Consider the following 18,876-nt stretch of genomic DNA (forward strand, 5'->3'; position numbering starts at 1 on the left):
TGGCGATTCACAGCTGGGAAAGGAGCCCTCAAAAATAATCCCAGCCCTGGGGGGGTTCGAGCATCTCTCCTGTTTATCCCGTTCTCCCAGAAGGACCCCCAGGTCGGTAAATCACACCAAGGGAAGCATCCTCTTTTGGTGGTCTCCTTCGCAACCGGGGTAAGATAAGTGATGGAACAGACCCCGCAGACGCTGGCGATGTCTCTTTTTATGGCCATCCAGGCAGGAGAGTGAAAGGAAGCTGTTTATGGCCACATCACGCTGCTTTTGCAGGCGTTCGGGGAAGCGGGGACCCACGCGGAGGCCCCTTGCATCTGGATGACAGATCCGGACAATGGATTGTTTTTAATCTCGGTCTAGAGGAGATTCCAGCTAAACTGATTTCAGATGTGCTTCGCCTGGTCCCCAGCCAGCACGGGTGAGGCAGACCAAGGCAAGAACAATTTTTTTTTGTGTGCGTCCTGAGGTTGTGCCCATGGTTCTAGTGCAGTTCAGCCTCGGCCAGACAAATTGCATGGGACGTCGCTGGGCACTGGGAACTGGGTTTTCACCTAAGACACACGTAAAAAGGCTGTTCTGGATCCTACCAGTTCCAAGTCCTCGCAAGAACCCCTTCTGTTAAAGTTTTCGAAAGTGTCCTGGCATCCTGCCAAGGAAGACCCACTGGCACAGATGTCTTCTCGACATAAAAGAACATCCTCCCCCCCCACCAAAGGATCAACCTCTGTAGCTCGTGTCTCACTTTGGAAAAGTTGGAGAAGTTTTTCTGAAGGGCTGAACCCAGGTCACACAGCATGCAGCGACACAGAGACTACTAGAATTATCCTGGCAAGGAAAACGTCTGGATGGCAGGAAGGTTGGGGTATGGGAACAGTCACCGGGAAGCGGGGATGCTCCTCTCCCCAAGGACAGACTGAAGAAATCCCACGGGACAAGGCACGCCGTCGAACCACCGTGCCATGGAGGTGGGCTGCGGTGATGCTGACGGCTTTAAGCGCTCTCTCGGTCTAACTTTGACACCGGCAAACAAATTCCAGGTTAAAACATTTGGATTCTAGCGCATTCATCATCCCTCGCCTTGGTTACAACAGAGCGTTGGAGAGGAATGAAAGGGAAACGGAGATCCCAAAGCCCAGCTAGGTGGGACGCGGTCCCACCAGCCCAGCCACCACATTTCATCCCTAAAACGGCCAACACAGGCCAGCAGGGTTTCATTAGGGTATGTGGGAAAGAGCTTTTACAACCAAGGCAGGAAAAGTTGAATGCTGTTTGCTTTTTCATTTGCCAGATGTTTGGAAAAGACAACAAATGTTTATTCCCCTGCTGCTGAGAGGTGCAGCCTGCCTGGCAAGGTCTGGCCCATGAGAACTGCTGCAAAATGCGTGGGGTCTCCTTCCTCCAGAGGTCAGCACACCTCGCAGAGATGGGAGAGCAGTGATAAAGGAGATGCTGAGCCTTGATTCCTGAGTCCAAGAGCAAAGAGAAGTTCCAGCAACTCCCAGAAGCAGAGTTCTGCCTTAACCACCACAATTAATCTTAACATTGCTAAATTTTCATGCCCCAAATGAAACCAGTCCTCTGGTCTAAGGATCAGATATTTGGCCATTTCTAAGCAACTCCAATAGCCACCTGGAAAGGATTTCCCTTGAACACGGCAGAGCTCTCTGCACCATCTCACCAGACCCCGCTGGGCTGCTGGGACCGGTCCTTTCCATCTCCTGCACCCCTCCAGACACGGGGGTCTGATGCCACCACCGCAGATCAGCTTGCCCACATGCTCAGAGCAGAGCTGCACCTGTACGTGTAGGCAAAGCAGCTGGGTCCTCCACTGACCTGTCTTTAGAAGGTAATTAAAGACTTAAACTCCTCCAACTTCTCTGCTGAAGAAGAGGCAAAGAGGAGTTGCTGCAAAATTCCCTTCCATCAGAGCCCCAAAAGAAAACACTCTGAGTTTTCAAAACTTGATCAGACTGAATAACCGGATAGAGCCTTGAAGCCTGTCCTGACCTAAGCAGAGATCTAAAGCCCTCCAGAGGTCCCTTCTGCTCAATCAGTCTGCATTGCCACTAAAATATCTTTCAGAAAACATCTGCATGAAAAACCAAAACTCTTTCTAGTTTAAGAGAAGATCAGGCAAGCTCTGTTCCTCCTTTCATAGAACCACAGGATGGTTTGGGTTGGAAGGGACCTTAAAGATCATTGAGTTCCACCCCCCTGCCATGGGCAGGGACACCTCCCACTTTCCTTGCCTTGGACTATGGAAGCAGACAAACAGACCAGAAATCCATCTTGCCCACATTTTCTAACATGCCTCGATGCTCGCAGTACTCCCCCCTATCTGGAGGCTAGGATGGAGGCTGGCAGGGGATCTCCTTCACATCTCCACTTTGCCAGCCTTGGAGATGCCCTGTGAGCAGAGAGTTTCCTCAAGTTTTCCATTGCCCTTGTGCTCCCAGCCTGGCTCTGGGAATGCTGAGCAGTCCGAGAAGCCGTGCAGAAGTCTCCAGCCTTACCTTCACACCTGTGGCTGGTCTCGCTCTGCTTGTGTCCCGCGGGGCATTTGCACTCGTAAGACCCCACAGTGTTGATGCAGTTACCGCCTTGGCAGAGGCCAGGAATGGCTTGGCATTCATCCACATCTGCAGGAAGAAGAGCAAAGACGTTGGAAAGTGCAGCCATCGCAACGGATAAATGTTCAGTCCCAGATATTATTTGTACTCCAGCTCTTCTTGCAGTAACAGTGAGTGACAAGTCTATTAAATCTTCTCTCCTGCAGAGATTGGGCCATAAAATATAGATTACAATAGACAGCAAGAGAGTTTTCCTCTTCAGCCTTCCTGGTTTTATCCCACGGATACTGGCCCATGTGGGATTTGGGCTGTAATTCTGGCTTTTGACCATGGCAGGTAAAGCCAATTAGTTGCCAATGCAGAAAGGAATTGATGGGACTCTAAACGGAGACCCTGCAACCCACTGCTGGGGAGAAACACCAGCAGCTCCGGGAACAGTGCCACTGGGACCTGCTGGTGGAGCTCAGGGGACCATTCTGATAGTTTTTCCTGGGGACTCTAGACATTGAACACAACCTTTAACCATGTGGTTTATGCCATGGCTTCTGCTTTGAACCAAGAATACAATTTACAGAGCACTGATCATGTCCCGGGGCTGGGAGAGAAGCTCCAACAACAACAGCAGCACCACGGAACAAGGGTGTATGGACCACCGCAGTCTTAAGCCTGAAGAAACATGCGCCTGGTTCACTACATCTTGTGGGATGGAGCATGTCACCAAGAACCACAGCATGGCCGGAATATTGAATTGAGATGATCTTAGATGATCCCATGGGAGACCCAAGGTCCACGGTGATGCTCTGTGACATCCAGCGATGGAGTCAGCAAAGTTTACACGGACAACTGTTCTCTCTACTGGGGCTTCTCTCATCTACAGTCATCCATCACTTGCCCTTTCAGTGCACATCAGGATGGATAAGAGACCATCCTCTTAGGCATTCACAGCATTTACCTTGGCAGGCTCCAGTACGAATGTTGGGAATGAAACCCCGGCGGCAGGGGTGAGGTTGGGCAGGGCACATCTCGCATGGGTGACCCCAGGCCCGTCCAATGGTGGCACAACACATGGTCTTGGTGCAGACAATCCCACTGAGTTGGCCCTGGCACATCTGGTTATTGACTTGGCTAAAGCAGGGACCAGTGCGATAGTCTGGGGAGAAAAAAACCATCCACAGGTTAGATCAAGACGAAACCACAAGTTCTTTCTGTTTAACAGAGTCCCTGTTGCCCCTCCTACCACCACAGTCATTCAAGTGCAAAGTCAACAAGTTCTGGAAAAAAAAATCTGCAGTCATGAAAAGAACAAAAATTGAAGACCAAGCTGGAGCCCAGCACTGGAGGTGGTGACCTCTCTTCTGCTTCACATGGTCACCTGGAGGTTCTCCAAGCCAGCTCTTCCTGGTTTCCCCCAGGCTCATCCCACAAACTAGACTTAATCTATGCCTTGAGTCACTCCGTTTCAGTACTGGCCCTAGAATGAACCCAAAATATGAAACATCAGGCAAAGAGGTGATTTCAGGGCTGCGAGTTCACCTGTTCTGCGGAACTGCTGGGTCAGCAAAGCAATCAAACCTCATTTTAGTCAGGGGCAAAGATGCATATGGAGCTGACGCGGTACAAGCATCTCATGGACAGCCTTAGGGCCCGACAGTCCATGTGACATCAACACAAAGGATGATGGAGATATCTTCCTGCCACATCACTTCTACTTGACTTGCAGAGGAAAACTCCTGGATCTCACCCACAAAACATTCTGGGGGAAAATTTCCAAACTTTTCCCTCTGATGTCTACTGTAAATCCCACAGAGGGATCTCTCCTGCAGTAATGCACATCATTTGATTAATTTCTTCGGTTTAACTCTTAAAGGTCCCCTGGCAATTTTAACTCCATCTTTAAAACCCAGATGTTGCAGAAGCAACCAGCCCGTCTCCCATTCCCAGCATGGACCCTCCTATCCCTTAGCACCAAAAAGATTCTGAAGGGCTTGTTTGCACTAAGGAATGTGGGTTTGCCACTGTCTGGGCTCTCACGACCCTTGATTAGGGATATTAGCACAGCAGGCACTCATCAGGAAACTAAATTCTTCAACAAGAGCGTTTTTTTGCCTTCTGCTGGGAATAGATGATTGCACGCAAGCGTTTGATCTGTGGCTGGAAAAAGGACCTTTAACCATGTTATTGTCAGACCAGAAAACTCCCCATTAACTGTCTGAGGAAGTTAAGTGTTGGTCAAATAGCTGTGATCTCAGATAGTCGGGCTGAGATTTGCACAGTTGCTCCGGGAATTTCGATGCTGGAGTGCCCAGTAATTAGCAATTGACTGTGAACCCAAACCCCTGCATCCGTGCCCGGATTAGCCCGCAGCTGTCTTTGCAGTGAAACATTGGGATTTGACACGTGAAGCAACAAAAAAACAAAAAAAAAAAATTGTGCAGAGGGTGGTTACACCTAAACCAAGAGCCACGGGCAGCGCTGGCACCCACATCTAAAGATGAATTGTTCTGTTTCCAGAAATGTCTTGGTATGATGTCGACACTCCCCAAAGCCAAGCTCCCTTTCTTGGCCGGCAAGTTCTTCCCACACATGATCTTTGCCATCAGCTCCCTTCTATTTAAATCCTGACACCCATGTGCAAAGAATAAAAAGCAAAGAAAACCATGAAAGAGATGGTTTGAGACCAAAAGCTTTCTCCCAGGGGGTATGTTTGCATGACAGCCACATTGGCAGAACCAACGCTTGCATGAAACCATGGCAGAGTGGCTTCATCCTGGGCTGGAAAAGATTTTGGGAATTACTGGAGGCTTTAGATTGCCAACGCCTGTGTTGATGTCTCTCCCTCGCTGCTGTTTTTTGTGTTGAGGAAAATCTGTGTGAGGTTCATCTAGGTTCTAATTGTCCCACCTGGTATCAGGGGTAGGATAAGCTACATGGAAACCACCCAAGAAATCCTCCTCTACCTCTGGGAAAGAATCAATTAGCACAATAATTGCTTCTTTCCAGCTTAATGCTCCCTCTGATTTGTATTTCCCAAGCAGCTGGGAGCACAGTCAGAAATTAATGATGATAAGAGTGTCAAAAGGAGTTTGGTGTGTGGATGTCAGAGAGGGAAATAGCAGAAGGGATTTGAGGGGGGAAGAAAAGGGCAATGGTTTTGAAGCTACGTTGGTAGAAAGGTGACACGATCTCGTAAAAATGCCTTTGTTTGGAAATCAGAGATACGTACTATGTTTGCAATGGTGAGTTACCAAATCATCGTCTTTTGGGTTTTGACCCCCATTTTAACCAGATACCAAAGCACATGGTCCTCATTAATGTCTCTTGCCATGCCAAGTGTCATCCTTTAGTTTGTTCTACTTTATTCCTAAGAAGGAAATCCATAAGTTTGAGCTGTGTTCTCCCCCGTTGCCTTTTTTTTTTTTTTTTTCGTAAAACTGAGGCTCTTGCTCAAGTTTTCAACCTTGTGGAAAATACCAAGGAGAGCTCTTTATAACCACACCAGTGAACTATTTCAATCTGCTCAACAACCAGACCCAAAGAACAATGAAAAAAATGGCTTTACGACCCTATTTCAATGGAGAAATCAACTGCATAAAGACAAAAAGGAGTACAGGGCTGAAGTACTAGGAGAGGAACAGAGAGCAAAAGTTTTTTTAAATAAATAAATATATATAAAACCCCCACCATCCCTAAAATAAAAAGCATCATCCCTAAACTCATGGTTTGCTCCCATCCTCGCAGTCCTAGCCAGCAGCCTGTAGAATTGGGAAAGGACCAGAAAAGGGCAAGAAGGATGCTCTAAGGTGTGGAAGGGCTTATGTATGAGGAAGAGCTGGGCTGGTTAGCAGCTGTCAGTGGGAAAAAGAAACACCTGGAGGAAGACCTGATAGCGGGGGACAAAATTAGGAGTGGCTTAAGGAGGAACAGACTTGTAGAGCCAGGACCAGGAGGTATCCCAAGTATATAAGAAGTGATGCTGGCTCAAGATAAATTAAGGAAAGTAGTTCTTCAGGCAACATATCAGTTTAGGGGAATTATTCTAAGAGAGAAGGATGTGAATTGTCAAAGATTGTGAGTTACTGATGCCTGATAGAGGAGGATCATATAGTTCCTATACTGTTCCCCAGACATTAGCTTATGGACGCTGCCAGAGCTGTGAGGCACAAAGTCATCTCAGGCAGGGGCCCTGAATCCAGGCTCTTACCGCTCTGTAAGTTAAATTGTAGAGTTGGTTTTGGTTCGGTGCCATGCTGGAGCCTCTGTGTTGGATAACTGGGGTTGGGTGGGCTGCAGCTCTGAGCGTGGCGGTGCCTGTGAGCTTACAGTGAAATATCACATCTTTTATGAGCTATTCTGAAGCCTTCTTAACCCTAGGAAAAGGCAGAAACATCTAATAAAGAGAGGTTGGTTCCCCCTTTCCTAGTCAAAAGGGTGTGGAGAAGAACACGTCTCATCATGGTTGCACCGACAAAGGGCTCTGATTGACTTAGAAAGTCAGATCCCATAAATAAACCCAAAATCGAGGCGTGGCAGCACTGTCCAAAGAGGATAGGGGTAAACTCACACCTCTCACGTCACGTCGCTGCGGCAAGAATTCCTTGAGATCGATAATGAAAGCGCGATTGTAAGGAGAACACCCCCTTTTAAACAAATAATTGACAAAAATAGATTTTCCTATGTAGATGACTTCTTCGGAGGGAATGAAGCCAAGGAAATTGCAGTCTGGAGTCCAGAAAGCCTGGCTGCGCTCCAGCTCCCATCTGTTGCTAATTTTAATCGTCAAATTATTAAATTTTTAATGAGGCACCAATCAAATTTTATTAAGGAAATATGCACACTGAGGAGATGTCTAAAGCCCTTTTACAGTCTACGGATGGGATCCCATCTTCCAGGAACCCCATATCACAGGTAGTCATCCATCAGAAATTTGGGCTTTGCTGGTCTCTTCCTTAGAAAAACAGAGACGAGGTGCTTTCCTCGCTGAAAGCTGAGATTTCTTCCTCTTCCCTCTTTCAAGCAAATTCAGCCATATAACAGCGCCCAGCGGTAGGACATGGATGAGTTCCACCTTTCCATCAGCGGGTCAAGTTTTCATTGAAGACATTGCAAGAAATACTGGATCAGGCCTTATTTTGGGAATCGGTCAGAATCTTTTCACCTCTATAGAAGAAACTTTTAACACAGCAGGGCCATGCATAGCTGAGCCTTTACCAACCCCTTGTAGCTGCAAAAACCATGTCAGCTCATGGCCTTAACCTCTCCACGTAGAGTTTTGCAAACAGTGAACAGCACAGGACAGACATCAGCATCTCTCCCAGCATCTACCAACAGCCTCATCCGTGCCCGGATCTAATTTTTCTTCCTTGCCCCATTAATTTCAAAGCAGACTGTGCTCAGCGCATTCAACCTGGAGATTTCTTATCTCCGCAGAGCTGGGTTGGGTTACTGCTCACGCCTCCTTGTCTTGAGCGGCCAGCAAAGAGTGAGAGCGCTCAGATTGCAAAAGGCATCAAGGAATCGGGGTTGAACCGTCAACGCGTTCGCATGAACCATGAGAAATCTGACTCCTCGCTCCGCTCTTTGTTTCCAAACCCTCGCCTCCCCCCACGTACGGCTCTGGAGCCCCACCTCGCCTGAACCGGGGATGTTTGCAGATGCTGCCGAGCCAGGCTGGGGCTCCGGTGAGTCTTACCTCCCCAACCCCGCAGCCAACACGGGCCCCAGATGGGCTCAGAAGAGGAAGCGTCACAGGAATCGACCTCACTCCCAGTTTCCATGTTTGGCTGGTTGTCATGGAGGTTGTCGGGAACCCCCGCAGCGAAGGAACGGTCATTCCCGACAATTCCAAGCCACAAACCCTTGGGGAGCTCATGGGTGGGATCCACACCATTACACACGCTCTTACTCCGAGCCACACTATTCCAATTGCAAACAGCTTCCGGCAAATATCTCTGTAGGCGTTTCTAACGTCCCTAATTAGCATGTCTAGGATGCACGCAGAAGAACGATTCACAGTTGCGGTGGACATCTGCCTTCACCCACATGGAGTCCACTGGAAGGCGTGGGACATTCAAGTGCAACAAATGGGCTCAAGAACCCCTGGTTCAGCCCAGCCAGCACAGAAAATCTCATTGTTTCCCAGTTTCCAGCACCCAGGGTACTGTGCTGGATGGGTGCTTTGCCTACACTAAACCCAAGTTCACTTTGCCAGAACCTGTCCCACCTCCGACAAGAGGTAATAGAGAACGACACGCTGCTCTTCGCCAACCACGGCTGTAATTTATGCCAGAAATGCAGCTTGGACTCATTAAAAAAGAATAATCAGTTTCAGACTATTGAAAATCACCGCTCCGAGGCTATCAAACATTTATGTCCAACAGCTGGAAGGCACCTTCCCTCTTGCTCACTTTCCCCAATGTGAAATGAAAACAATGGGAATCGTTTGTAGGGGATTTTTCCCTGGGATATGCGGCATAACTCAGCGCCATTATTTTGCAGGGAAATGTTCATTTCAGCAACTCAGCCTGATTTCTTTGAAGGAGATCTCAGCCTGAACGCTTCTATCAGCTGAATGGAAACAGGATCTGAACCTGAAATATTGACAACTTTATTTCATATCCAATTGAAATTACTGCTTCCCTGGAGAGAAAATTTAAAAAAAAATGCATTTCAAATTAATGTTTTACTTGCTTTTAACTGGTTCTTACCGTCCCTTTGGGAAAACTAGTTTTTGACAAAGAACTTCTGATGAGAAGCATTTTGTTTGAAAATTTTCCCAAGAAAAATTATAGCCTTCCCCGCTTAACACCCCCCTACCCAGCGGGGTGTCACCGAGTAAATTAACGCTTGCGCTGGGAATTCACATCCCCAGGTAAAGATGCAAAAAGCAGGAACAATCGCTCCACTTTCCTCGCTATTTAAAACCCAGTCCTAGAAACACGAATACGCCTGACCCCGGTAAGTGGATCTGCAGAGTCTGGGCTAAGAGGAAGGTGCAGGGACTGGAGAGCTCTCCCCTGCGCTCTCGCCCCGTCCTTCAGCCTCCTCTTCCTCCGGCACCGTTTGGCTGGAATCCCCCCCTGAGCCAGGCCATGGGCTGGCTGAATTCCTTCTTTACCAAATAAATAAACAGAGCAGCAAGGCAGAAGAGAGATTTTTTCTTTTTTTTTTTTTTGTCTTTGCTAAAAATCAAATTCCTTCTCATAATAAACAACGCTTTCGCCGAAGGCTTCCTCTTCAAGCAGTAAAGGACAAACGCTGCCTGTCCGCGATCCCCGGGGAGCTCCAGACCTCGCTGGATGAGGTCACCCCAACACATGCCCCAGGGTCTGGCAGCCGTCCACGCTGCTTCTAAAAGCTCCAGCAACCCAGCCCAGGAGAGCAAGGAGAGTGGCGATCAAGCCCGATATCTCTTTTTCTATTTTCAATGAATGATTTCCATCAGCAGAAGGCTCGGTCCCCCCCGGCCACGGGAGCACAGCCGTGCAATTCCATCTGTAACTTTTTTTTCTGGGTTTTTGGAGTAAGACAAACGACCAGTGCTGGGAGCGAGCGAGATGCGACCGAGGAGAGATGCTGATCTGGCAGATCCCTCTGCAAAGTTTCTACCCAAAAAAAGCTTCCCACACAAATTCTGGCTGCTTGTGATGGGGGTGTTCCCTAGAGACCCCCCGGAGAAGGCTGGCTGTGCCCGCTGGGGCTTGCTGGGAGAGCTGAGAACTCACCAATTAAATGTTTAATGGAACAATTCATGTTTTGCTCATAGAGAGCCAACGAACGTGTGGGAAAGCACCCAGGGGACCAGCATCCCAAAGCCATCAGCCAACCAACCAACCCACCCAAAGGAGCCGACCCGAAACCCTGCCGTTATTTCTGCAGGACGAAATGGGAACGCGGAGATTTTACACCGCCGACCGTAGGTCTCGGCACACGACGCAGCTCGAAAGATCTGCTCAGCCTCTCGGGCGGCGTCGATACGTGACGGCTTTGGTGGGAGGGGGGATGCGGGGAGAACAGCGCAAGGGTCTCCGTAAAGAGCTCCTTTCTCATGGAATATTTTCTCCACCTAGTCATTTCCTTACCTCATACAAACACAGCCACATTCCTGACGTTTAACTGTTTGGACTTTTGCAGAAAAGAAAAAGCTGGCGGGGGTAGTTTATAAGGCCAGACATTCCAAGTGCTGAAAAAACATATTCAAAGGAAATAGTAAAGGGAGAACTTTTTTTAAGTTTTCCTGTCCTATTTTTACAGTTTCCTGTCAAAGTCTTAGCCTGATGAAACCTGAGATAGAGCTCCAGGCACAGCCCTCCTCCGAGGGCTCTGAGGCACAAAGCACACACACGGCAACACGGGGCTGCTTCCAGTGATCGTAGAAATGTCCAGGAGGGTTGGGGCAGGGGGGTGGCACCACCACGCTGTGTCCTCCATCCTGGAAGAGGCCATGGGGACGCTGCAGGCTGCTGGAGCACTGCATGGTCAGATAGTGCAGAGATGGAGGTGGAGGTGCTGGGGGTGGCACAGGGGGTTCATAGAATCCCAGAAGGGTTTGGGTGGGAAGGGACATCATCCAGTGCCACCCCCTGCCATGGGCAGGGACACCTCCCACCAGCCCAGGTTGCCCAAAGCCTCATCCAGCCTGGCCTTGAACCCCTCCACACCTCCTTGAACACAGAAAGCCGCGTGTCACTGCATCCAAGAGTGCTGAAGGGTCAGAAGAGAGGACAGTCACCTTCCTGCCCAACCCAGAGCCGACCAGGAGCTGCCAGCTGCAGAGACAAGAAGGTCCCAACCCGTGACAGTCCAGCCTCCTCGGCTCACTCCTGACTCACAGGCTCCTGTGTTTCTTGGAGGCAACACCAACAGCTCACCCATGGACAAGGTCAACTCACGCGTCTCTTTGCAAAGACCCTCTTTGCTATTACTTTTGCCAAATTTGACCTATTCAAGCTGAAACAGGTTTGCACCCAGGCTAAACAACCATGAAAATTCCAATCAAAAACATTCCCATCAGCTTTAAAGATAAATCTTGGGAATGCTATTTCCATGAAGGTCTCTGGAGGAAACGAATTCTGATTCCAGAAGCTGGTTCCCATTGTGAACTGGCCTCTGAGCCTCCCCCTGAACACCAAGCAGCACGCAAAGGTACGAAGTAGCTGCGCTTTGGGATCGCTGCCCACCCTGGGGCAGGGGAAGAAGTACCGTGTGATTGTCTCATTAAGGATTGAACCATAAACCCATGGGCACGCAGGGAAATTATACGTGCAGGATGCGCCGACATCCCACCAGTAGTCCCAGCAGACTGTGACTGGCTTTCCACAGAGATCAGAGGGAAATGTGGTTTCACAGAACTATAATTATTTTGTCAAGTGAACCTGTTCCTTCTGGGGGAAAAGGCCAACTTACAATTGGGTATGGAGTTCAACTCCACTCGTGGGGAAGTTTCTGCCAAACCTTTCTGCATCAATGCAAAGATAGAGCAGCAGATGTCAGAGCTCTTTGGACCACAGCTGCTTATCAAAATGCTTCTTCTACCATAATACAGAGAAATGGGAGCTTCTGCCCCACCTTTGGAGGCAGGCTGAGGAGAAGGAACTCCATCACATATCTCAGCCACGAGTTCTGCTTTATGTCTTAACATCTGGATTAGCAAAGCTCGTGTCTCATCCCAGCTATCGCTGAATTTCCATGAACTTCTAGTGGAAGATGCTTACTGCAGGGGGTTGGACTGGATGACCTCTGTTGTCCCTTCCAACTCAAACTATTCTATGATTCTAACTGTTTGTGGTCCCTTTCTTGCCAGCATGATGCCCGGGCTCTGGGGGAATTTCCAGCGAAAGGTATGATAGGCTGGATATTAGAAAGAATTTCTTCCCTGAAAGAGTGATGAGGCATTGGGACAGGCTGCCCAGGGCAGTGGTGGAGTCACCATCCCTGGAGGGGGTCAGGAACCGTGTGGATGTGGTGCTTCAGGACATGGGTTAGGGGGTTGGGTTGCCGGTTGGACTTGATGATCCTTGAGGTCTTTGCCAACCTTAATGATTCTATGAAATACGTATATCCCTACGGATGACCGCACTAGGAGCAGCATTTCAGATGTTCAGGACTGTGACCCGAGTTAGACAGGAACGAGCAAAGGGACCGTGTTACTGTTGGCTGCTTCCTGCCACGGCTTTTGCACGCATGGGTATCAGACACATCCCGTGTTGCTGCTTCATTGCTCCCAAGCCTCCAAATTAGACTGAAAATTTGTGGAAAAAAAAATCATAATGAAGAGGAAACTGAAAAGCAGAGATAAAGCCCCTCTTAATAACTCATCTCAGGAGGAGGGCTGGAGAGGCTTTGCCAGCAGGAGTAATGGGGTATTCTGCAATATTCCCACCATCTGGAAATCCAAGTGGATTAAAGCACACTTTATGCCGAGACACTCGCTAGCATCCATCTGGATGTTACAAGATGGTGTTTTGGATCATTTATTCTGTTTATATATGGCATGGGGTGCTGTCACTAGAAAAGCTACGGCTGCAGGGAAGGCAAGAGATTATTCTGGATTTCTCTTTCCCATAGACAAGACTATCAGAATTAGACCCAACCCATATTTGTATAACTCGCTCTTAACCACCTACAGCTATGAAAATCCACAGCCTCCTTAGGGAATTCTTCTAGTCCTTCAACATTTCAGGACAATGGAGGAGCGGCAGGTAGACTGATAGAAACCAAAGGAAATCATGAGGCTCTTCCATCCTCAGAACACAGGAGGAGCTTCCACACCTTCAACCTGAAGTTGTCACTTTTTACATCAATTTTTTTCCTACTCAAAGGAGGGCGAAATCAGAGACATGACATCACAATATTTCATTTTTCTGCAAAGCTATTTTTTTTTTTTAAATTGGCCTCTTTCCCCACAGATCCATTTTTTCTGCGCTGTAGCTCTTCCTCCGACACGGACGTAATGCGAGTTCACATTACCAAAGCCTGCTGGGGTTATACAATATAGTCACTAGCTCTTCATCCCTGAAGATGTCAAGAGAGGAAATGATGCTAAGATTCTTTGAGTACCTAGCTATTAAGGTATTTACCTCTGGAGTGGAGTATTTCCTGAATGAAGTGTGAAGGTGGTTAGATTGCTCCCATTACAAAGCAGCCTCTTACCGCAGCCCTGAGCTGTTGAACACGTGGCTTGTTGGTTGTATGGCAGCAAGAAGCTGTTGCTTCACATTCAGGAATTGAGTTTTTTATAGTTTAAAAGTAAAATTATCTCTTTTTTTTTATGGTTACAGCAAAATAAAGTCAAATTAAAACCCGAAATAAATCTGTAATTGGATAGATTTGTGGAGTTTGAATGCCTTCTTTTCATCACCACGGATGGGCACATTTTTCACTGGTTGCCAGTCTAAACTGATGCCCCAAACCCTGCAGGAAAGTACATCTCCAGGGAGCAAGGAGACAGCTCACGGCCACACTAGAAACACCAGCAGTCGTACAAAGCTAACGAGCCTTTTTCAAAATTCTTGACTCCTCAGCACCAACATCAGCTGGATGACAGCAGCTCTGTGTTCTTTGAAACACGACAGTATCTTTGCGTGGCATCACCTTCTGTACACCCAGCGATCTGAGATGGTGGCACCACGCTGTGCCTTGAAGCAGAGAGAAGCCTACAGACAACTATCCTTGCACTGTTCATCAAATCATCAAGGTTGGGAAAGACCTCAAGGACCATCAAGTCCAACCGTCAACCCAACACCAGCCATTTAGAGATGATAAATCCATAGGGATGAACTGGTCTGAAGTCCACCATCAAACCAGTCTCCCATTTTCTGCTCTGGAAGCAGCAGGCACAAGGATGCTGGATGCATTCCTCTTGCCTAATGCCAGCGTACTGCATCTAGCTGTCAGCAACGGTTCCACCAGGAGAAACAGCACGGTAGCTGCTCCACGTGGGAAGGAGGAAGGTGAATGATGTCTCACCAGACAGTAACTGGCATCGGTGGAAGCTCTCTGCCTTGCAGAGATGCAGGGAGGAATCTGAGGAATTTCCAGAGCACTCAACCAGATACCCAGTGGTGCTACGAGCATCACCACGGAGCCTTGGGCTGGAACTTGTATTCCTACATATGAAGCCAGCGGGTTTCAGACTTTGCCTTGAATTAAATCTTTCCTCAGAAAAATCTTTAGGAACTAGACTCAGAGCTAAATGCATGATCCACGTCGCTTCCAAGCCTGCTACTTGAGTCTCCTGTTAGGGGAGACCTCCAAGGATGCTCATAGACACGTCAGATACCCTGGGCTGCTTGAAATGGAGAGAAACCAAACAGAAATCCAACAGTGGTCATGTCCCCAGTAAGCCTGGTGCTCAGGGACTTCATCTGAACAGGCGCAGTGATGGAGCAGGAATTCATTTGCTCCTCGGAAGGGTTAAGGTCTTTGCTGTCACGGTAATTATTCTCGGGAGGTCAGTCCCAACCACCTCACCTGGCTGCAAACCCGCAGGCTGCCCAGCCAGGAGCCTCTTTGAGAAGTGTAACTTTTACCATCCCTGAGCAAAGCGAGCGCTCTGTTTGCCTTGGCAGGGAAGAGCCGTGTATACACAGCTGGAGAGCTTGTTTTGTCTCTTCGTACAAGTCTGGACTAATCCAAATCTCTAAAGGCTTTGTAAAAATGCTCTCTTTATTTAAAGAATTTTCTACATTACAAGATGTCTCCAAAGTCTGCCCCTGCTCAGACCCCTTCCTTCCCTGCCTCTCCCACTCCCTCTCCCCCCCAGCACAGAGCCAGCCCAGCCGGATCGTTCGGTCCCTCCTGGCATCGCTCTATCCAGAAGTTTCTTTAAGACATTTCCAGCTTCCTCTTCAAGCACAGCCAATGCCCGTATCGATTTACCCATCTCCACACTCGAGATACATGCAAGCTAGGAAAAAAGAAAGCAGCTCTACAGACACAGCTCTGGAGATCGGGTTTAGGGATTTAGGGTGAGGTAGAGCCTTGAAAAGAGACAAGCTGTTGTCATAACACCTCTCCAACCTAAAGCAGCACAGATCCGAATGGTTTGGGTGGGAAGGGACCTTAAAGCCCACCGAGTGCCCCCCCCTTCCATGGGCAGGGACACCTCCCACTAGCCCAGGTTGCCCAAAGCCTCATCCAGCCTGGCCTTGAACCCCTCCAGGGATGGGGCATCCACAGCTTCTCTGGGCACCCTGGGCCACTGCCTCACCCCCCGCACAGGAAAACATTTCTTCCTCACATCTCATCTCCATCTCCCCTCTTACCCTTCATTCTGTCTCTACACGCCCTTGTAAAAAGTTTGCAGGAGAGCACAAAGGAGACTGGAACAAGGAAAGGCTCCTCCAGTAAATGCGTGGGGGCTTTTAAAGAGCTTTCCCTCCTCTGCAGCCAATAAATGTGAGGCTCAAACCACAGCAGAGGCCTTTTACGGGGCACCTGCGCTGTGAGGTTCAGTCGATGCTTTTGCAGCCCAGGGAAGGTTGCAGAGCGATGCTGAGCTCCGCGTGTTGCTGCTGGCGGCTGTTCAAGCTGGGCTGACTGATGCCTGGGCTACCGGAAACCAACTGTTATTCCTATCTCACCCTCTAAATCATGTTGCCAAAAATCCCCAACTTGGAGAAAAAAACCAACCCCAAACATTAAAAGCAAGAACAGCCCAATCCTTGGAGTGAAACAGAATCAGCCCAATCTCAGGAAAGTGAGAGGCTAGAAAAGCAGAATATTTCCAGGGTGCTTTGATCTTAACCCTGGGAGTTTGCATGTTGGCTTCGTGTTTCGGTTTCATTTCTGCTCCGTGCCACTCCGACCCTTGCCAAAAATCCTATCAGAGCGGTGTCGCGAGATGTCCGTTGCAGCCAAGAGGAAAGGGAGAAATTTCTTGTCTCAGCCAAAACCTCAGTCATACCCGCGCTGCCCAAACGTAAACCCGACCCAGCCGCCCAGCTCGCGGGATGAAATACAGCAAAGCCACATGTCACCAAGAGCCATATCCTTAGTGGGGGAAACCGCGGTTCGTAGTGGAGCTGTCCCGATTCACGCAGGATGAGCAGCTGGCACGGATCTGCGTGAGGTTTCCAATAAACCAGAACCGGCTGGTGTTTCCCTTCAAACCATTTTTACTAAAATAAGGTTCTTTCATGGAAAACCTGAAGTTCCGGTCATATTTTTCAAGATTTTTTTTCAAATAAATATAGTACTAAACCATAATTTTGCAAAGGTTGGAATTTTGACTTCTGAGGTTTCAGGTCCACGTTCATTTGAAAATTATGGGCTGTTAGCACTGGTGACATCATTAGTTTTGATTTTTGGTGGTACATGGTATTGACCTCCTTCACCCAAAAAGGCACACAGGACGGGTGAAATTCAGGGAGAATTAATCACGCTGCTGCAGGAGTTTGGTTCTATACAGTGGGAGAGGCAGGAGGCTGCAGAAACGGTCTTACTGATCCGGGAGCTGAGGACTCGCCCGGTGAACTGCGTCTACCCGTGTCTGATGTCTCCCATCCCCAGTCTGGGGCTGGCCAAGGGGGGACACAGCTGGGAGAAGTGACCCCCACTGCCCAAAGGGACACTCTGTGCCTTATGATGTCACGCTCAGCAAGAAAACCTCAAGGAAAGAAGGAGGAAGGTGGGATACAAGATGGTTACGGTTCCAGCCACCATTCCAGGTGCTGAGGTCCTGCTTCCCAGGAACCGGCTGGACATCTGCCCACCAATGGAAACTACTGAATCAATCCCTTATTTTGCTTTGCTACCACACACAGCTTTTGCTTTCCTTATTAAACTGACATTATCTCGATCCACGAGTCTTTTTTTTTGCCTTGATCTTCTTCCCATCCCAAAGGGGAGGGCAGTGAGTGAGATGCAGGAAGGGTGTTTGGCTGCTGGCTGGGGCCAACCCACCACACCGGCACGTTTGAAAAGTTTGGCTCATGTTTCTTTTCCCTTCTCTTCGTGCTTAGGAAGGGACTGATGGTGTCACCTGCCCCGCGTGAGGATGCTGTGGTGAGAGGCTCCTTGGCATCTCTAAGCCACCCCCAGGTTATCAAGACAAGAAACAGGGAAATGCCAAAAAGAAAAAAAAAAAATTAAAATACCCTTTTCATCCTCAGCACAGGGGTAGACTGATGTTTAACAAAGAGCTACAAGGGGGCACACGTGGAGAAATGAGGATCCAGAGACACCGGTGCAGCCAGTAGCCACTTCGCACACGTGATATCGGGGATCCCAGGGAGCGCTTTGGGTGGGAGGTTGTCATTACAGGCAGAGGAACTGAGCAGAAAACCCCACCAAACTGAGCATCCTTAATACACGTGCTCAAATACACCAGTCCTGACCCTACGCTCTGTCAGTGACAACATCACGAAAACCAGTTCCTTACCTCTCTCGCACTGGGGACCGGTGAATCCATAGACACAGGCACAACGGTTGGGTCCGATGCACCGACCTCCGTTCTGACAGCCGTTTTCACAGACAGCTATTTTGAAACAGAAAGAGAAATCAGTGATTCCTGCTCTTGGTGAAAGCCCGGTGAGCCTTCTGGTGCTGGCAGGACTTGGACTGTCACCTACTTGGTGTTGTTCACCCGTCAGGAGTCTCCTCCAAGCAGTGAGTATACAGAGAAAAATTTGATTTTTTTTCCCCCCCCCCTGGAAAATGACTTCCTGTTTATGAATGAACCCATTTATAAAAAGGCTATAAACTCTTCTTACACTTCAGAGGATTTCCTGCGCTCTGGAATCTCAGTTCATTCAGGTCAGCGTGGGGATTTAAATGTCAAGGTCAAGATGAACTGACACAACTGAGAAACTGCATAAAGGGAAATATTTAACGTATGACAACGGCAAAATGGGAGGAGAGGAGACCAGTCAGCCACTTAATCCCGCGTGCCCAAAGCAAAGAAGAACCAGTCTGATCAGCACACAAGTATTCATCGACTTCAAATCAGACCTGCTACCCCCAGCTGAAAACCTGCAGTCGGTCGTTTAGGACCAAAGCCAAAGGAGGAGGCGGCCGATGAGGTCCTGGGTGAGGCTCAGCTGACGGAACGGGACGCGGGAACGCTTCTGCCCGTGGGATGAGCAACTGCTGGTTGGGTTTGGGTGGGAAGGGACCTTAAAGCCCCCCCAGTGCCACCCCCTGCCATGGGCAGGGACACCTCCCACTAGCCCAGGTTGCCCAAAGCCTCATCCAGCCTGGCCTTGAACCCCTCCAGGGATGGGGCATCCACAGCTTCTCTGGGCACCCTGGGCCACTGCCTCACCCCCCGCACAGGAAAACATTTCTTCCTCACATCTCATCTCCATCT

General features: G+C 48.9%; 1 protein-coding gene across 1 annotated transcript in view; it reads right to left on the bottom strand.

Moving 5' to 3' along the window:
* LOC104462579 (fibrillin-2-like) overlaps nt 1-18,876 on the bottom strand; it is a gene marked incomplete at both ends in the record, with an annotated part of 43,269 nt that overhangs the window by 22,839 nt on the left and 1,554 nt on the right. The window contains 3 exons of the mRNA XM_010074571.1: nt 2,514-2,639; nt 3,523-3,720; nt 17,950-18,045. Of these exons, the coding sequence (XP_010072873.1) occupies nt 2,514-2,639; nt 3,523-3,720; nt 17,950-18,045 (420 nt within the window). The remainder of the gene's footprint in view (nt 1-2,513; nt 2,640-3,522; nt 3,721-17,949; nt 18,046-18,876) is intronic.

The sequence above is a fragment of the Pterocles gutturalis genome, unplaced genomic scaffold (genome assembly GCF_000699245.1).
Source record: "Pterocles gutturalis isolate BGI_N339 unplaced genomic scaffold, ASM69924v1 scaffold25467, whole genome shotgun sequence".
NCBI classification, from domain to species: domain Eukaryota; kingdom Metazoa; phylum Chordata; class Aves; order Pterocliformes; family Pteroclidae; genus Pterocles; species Pterocles gutturalis.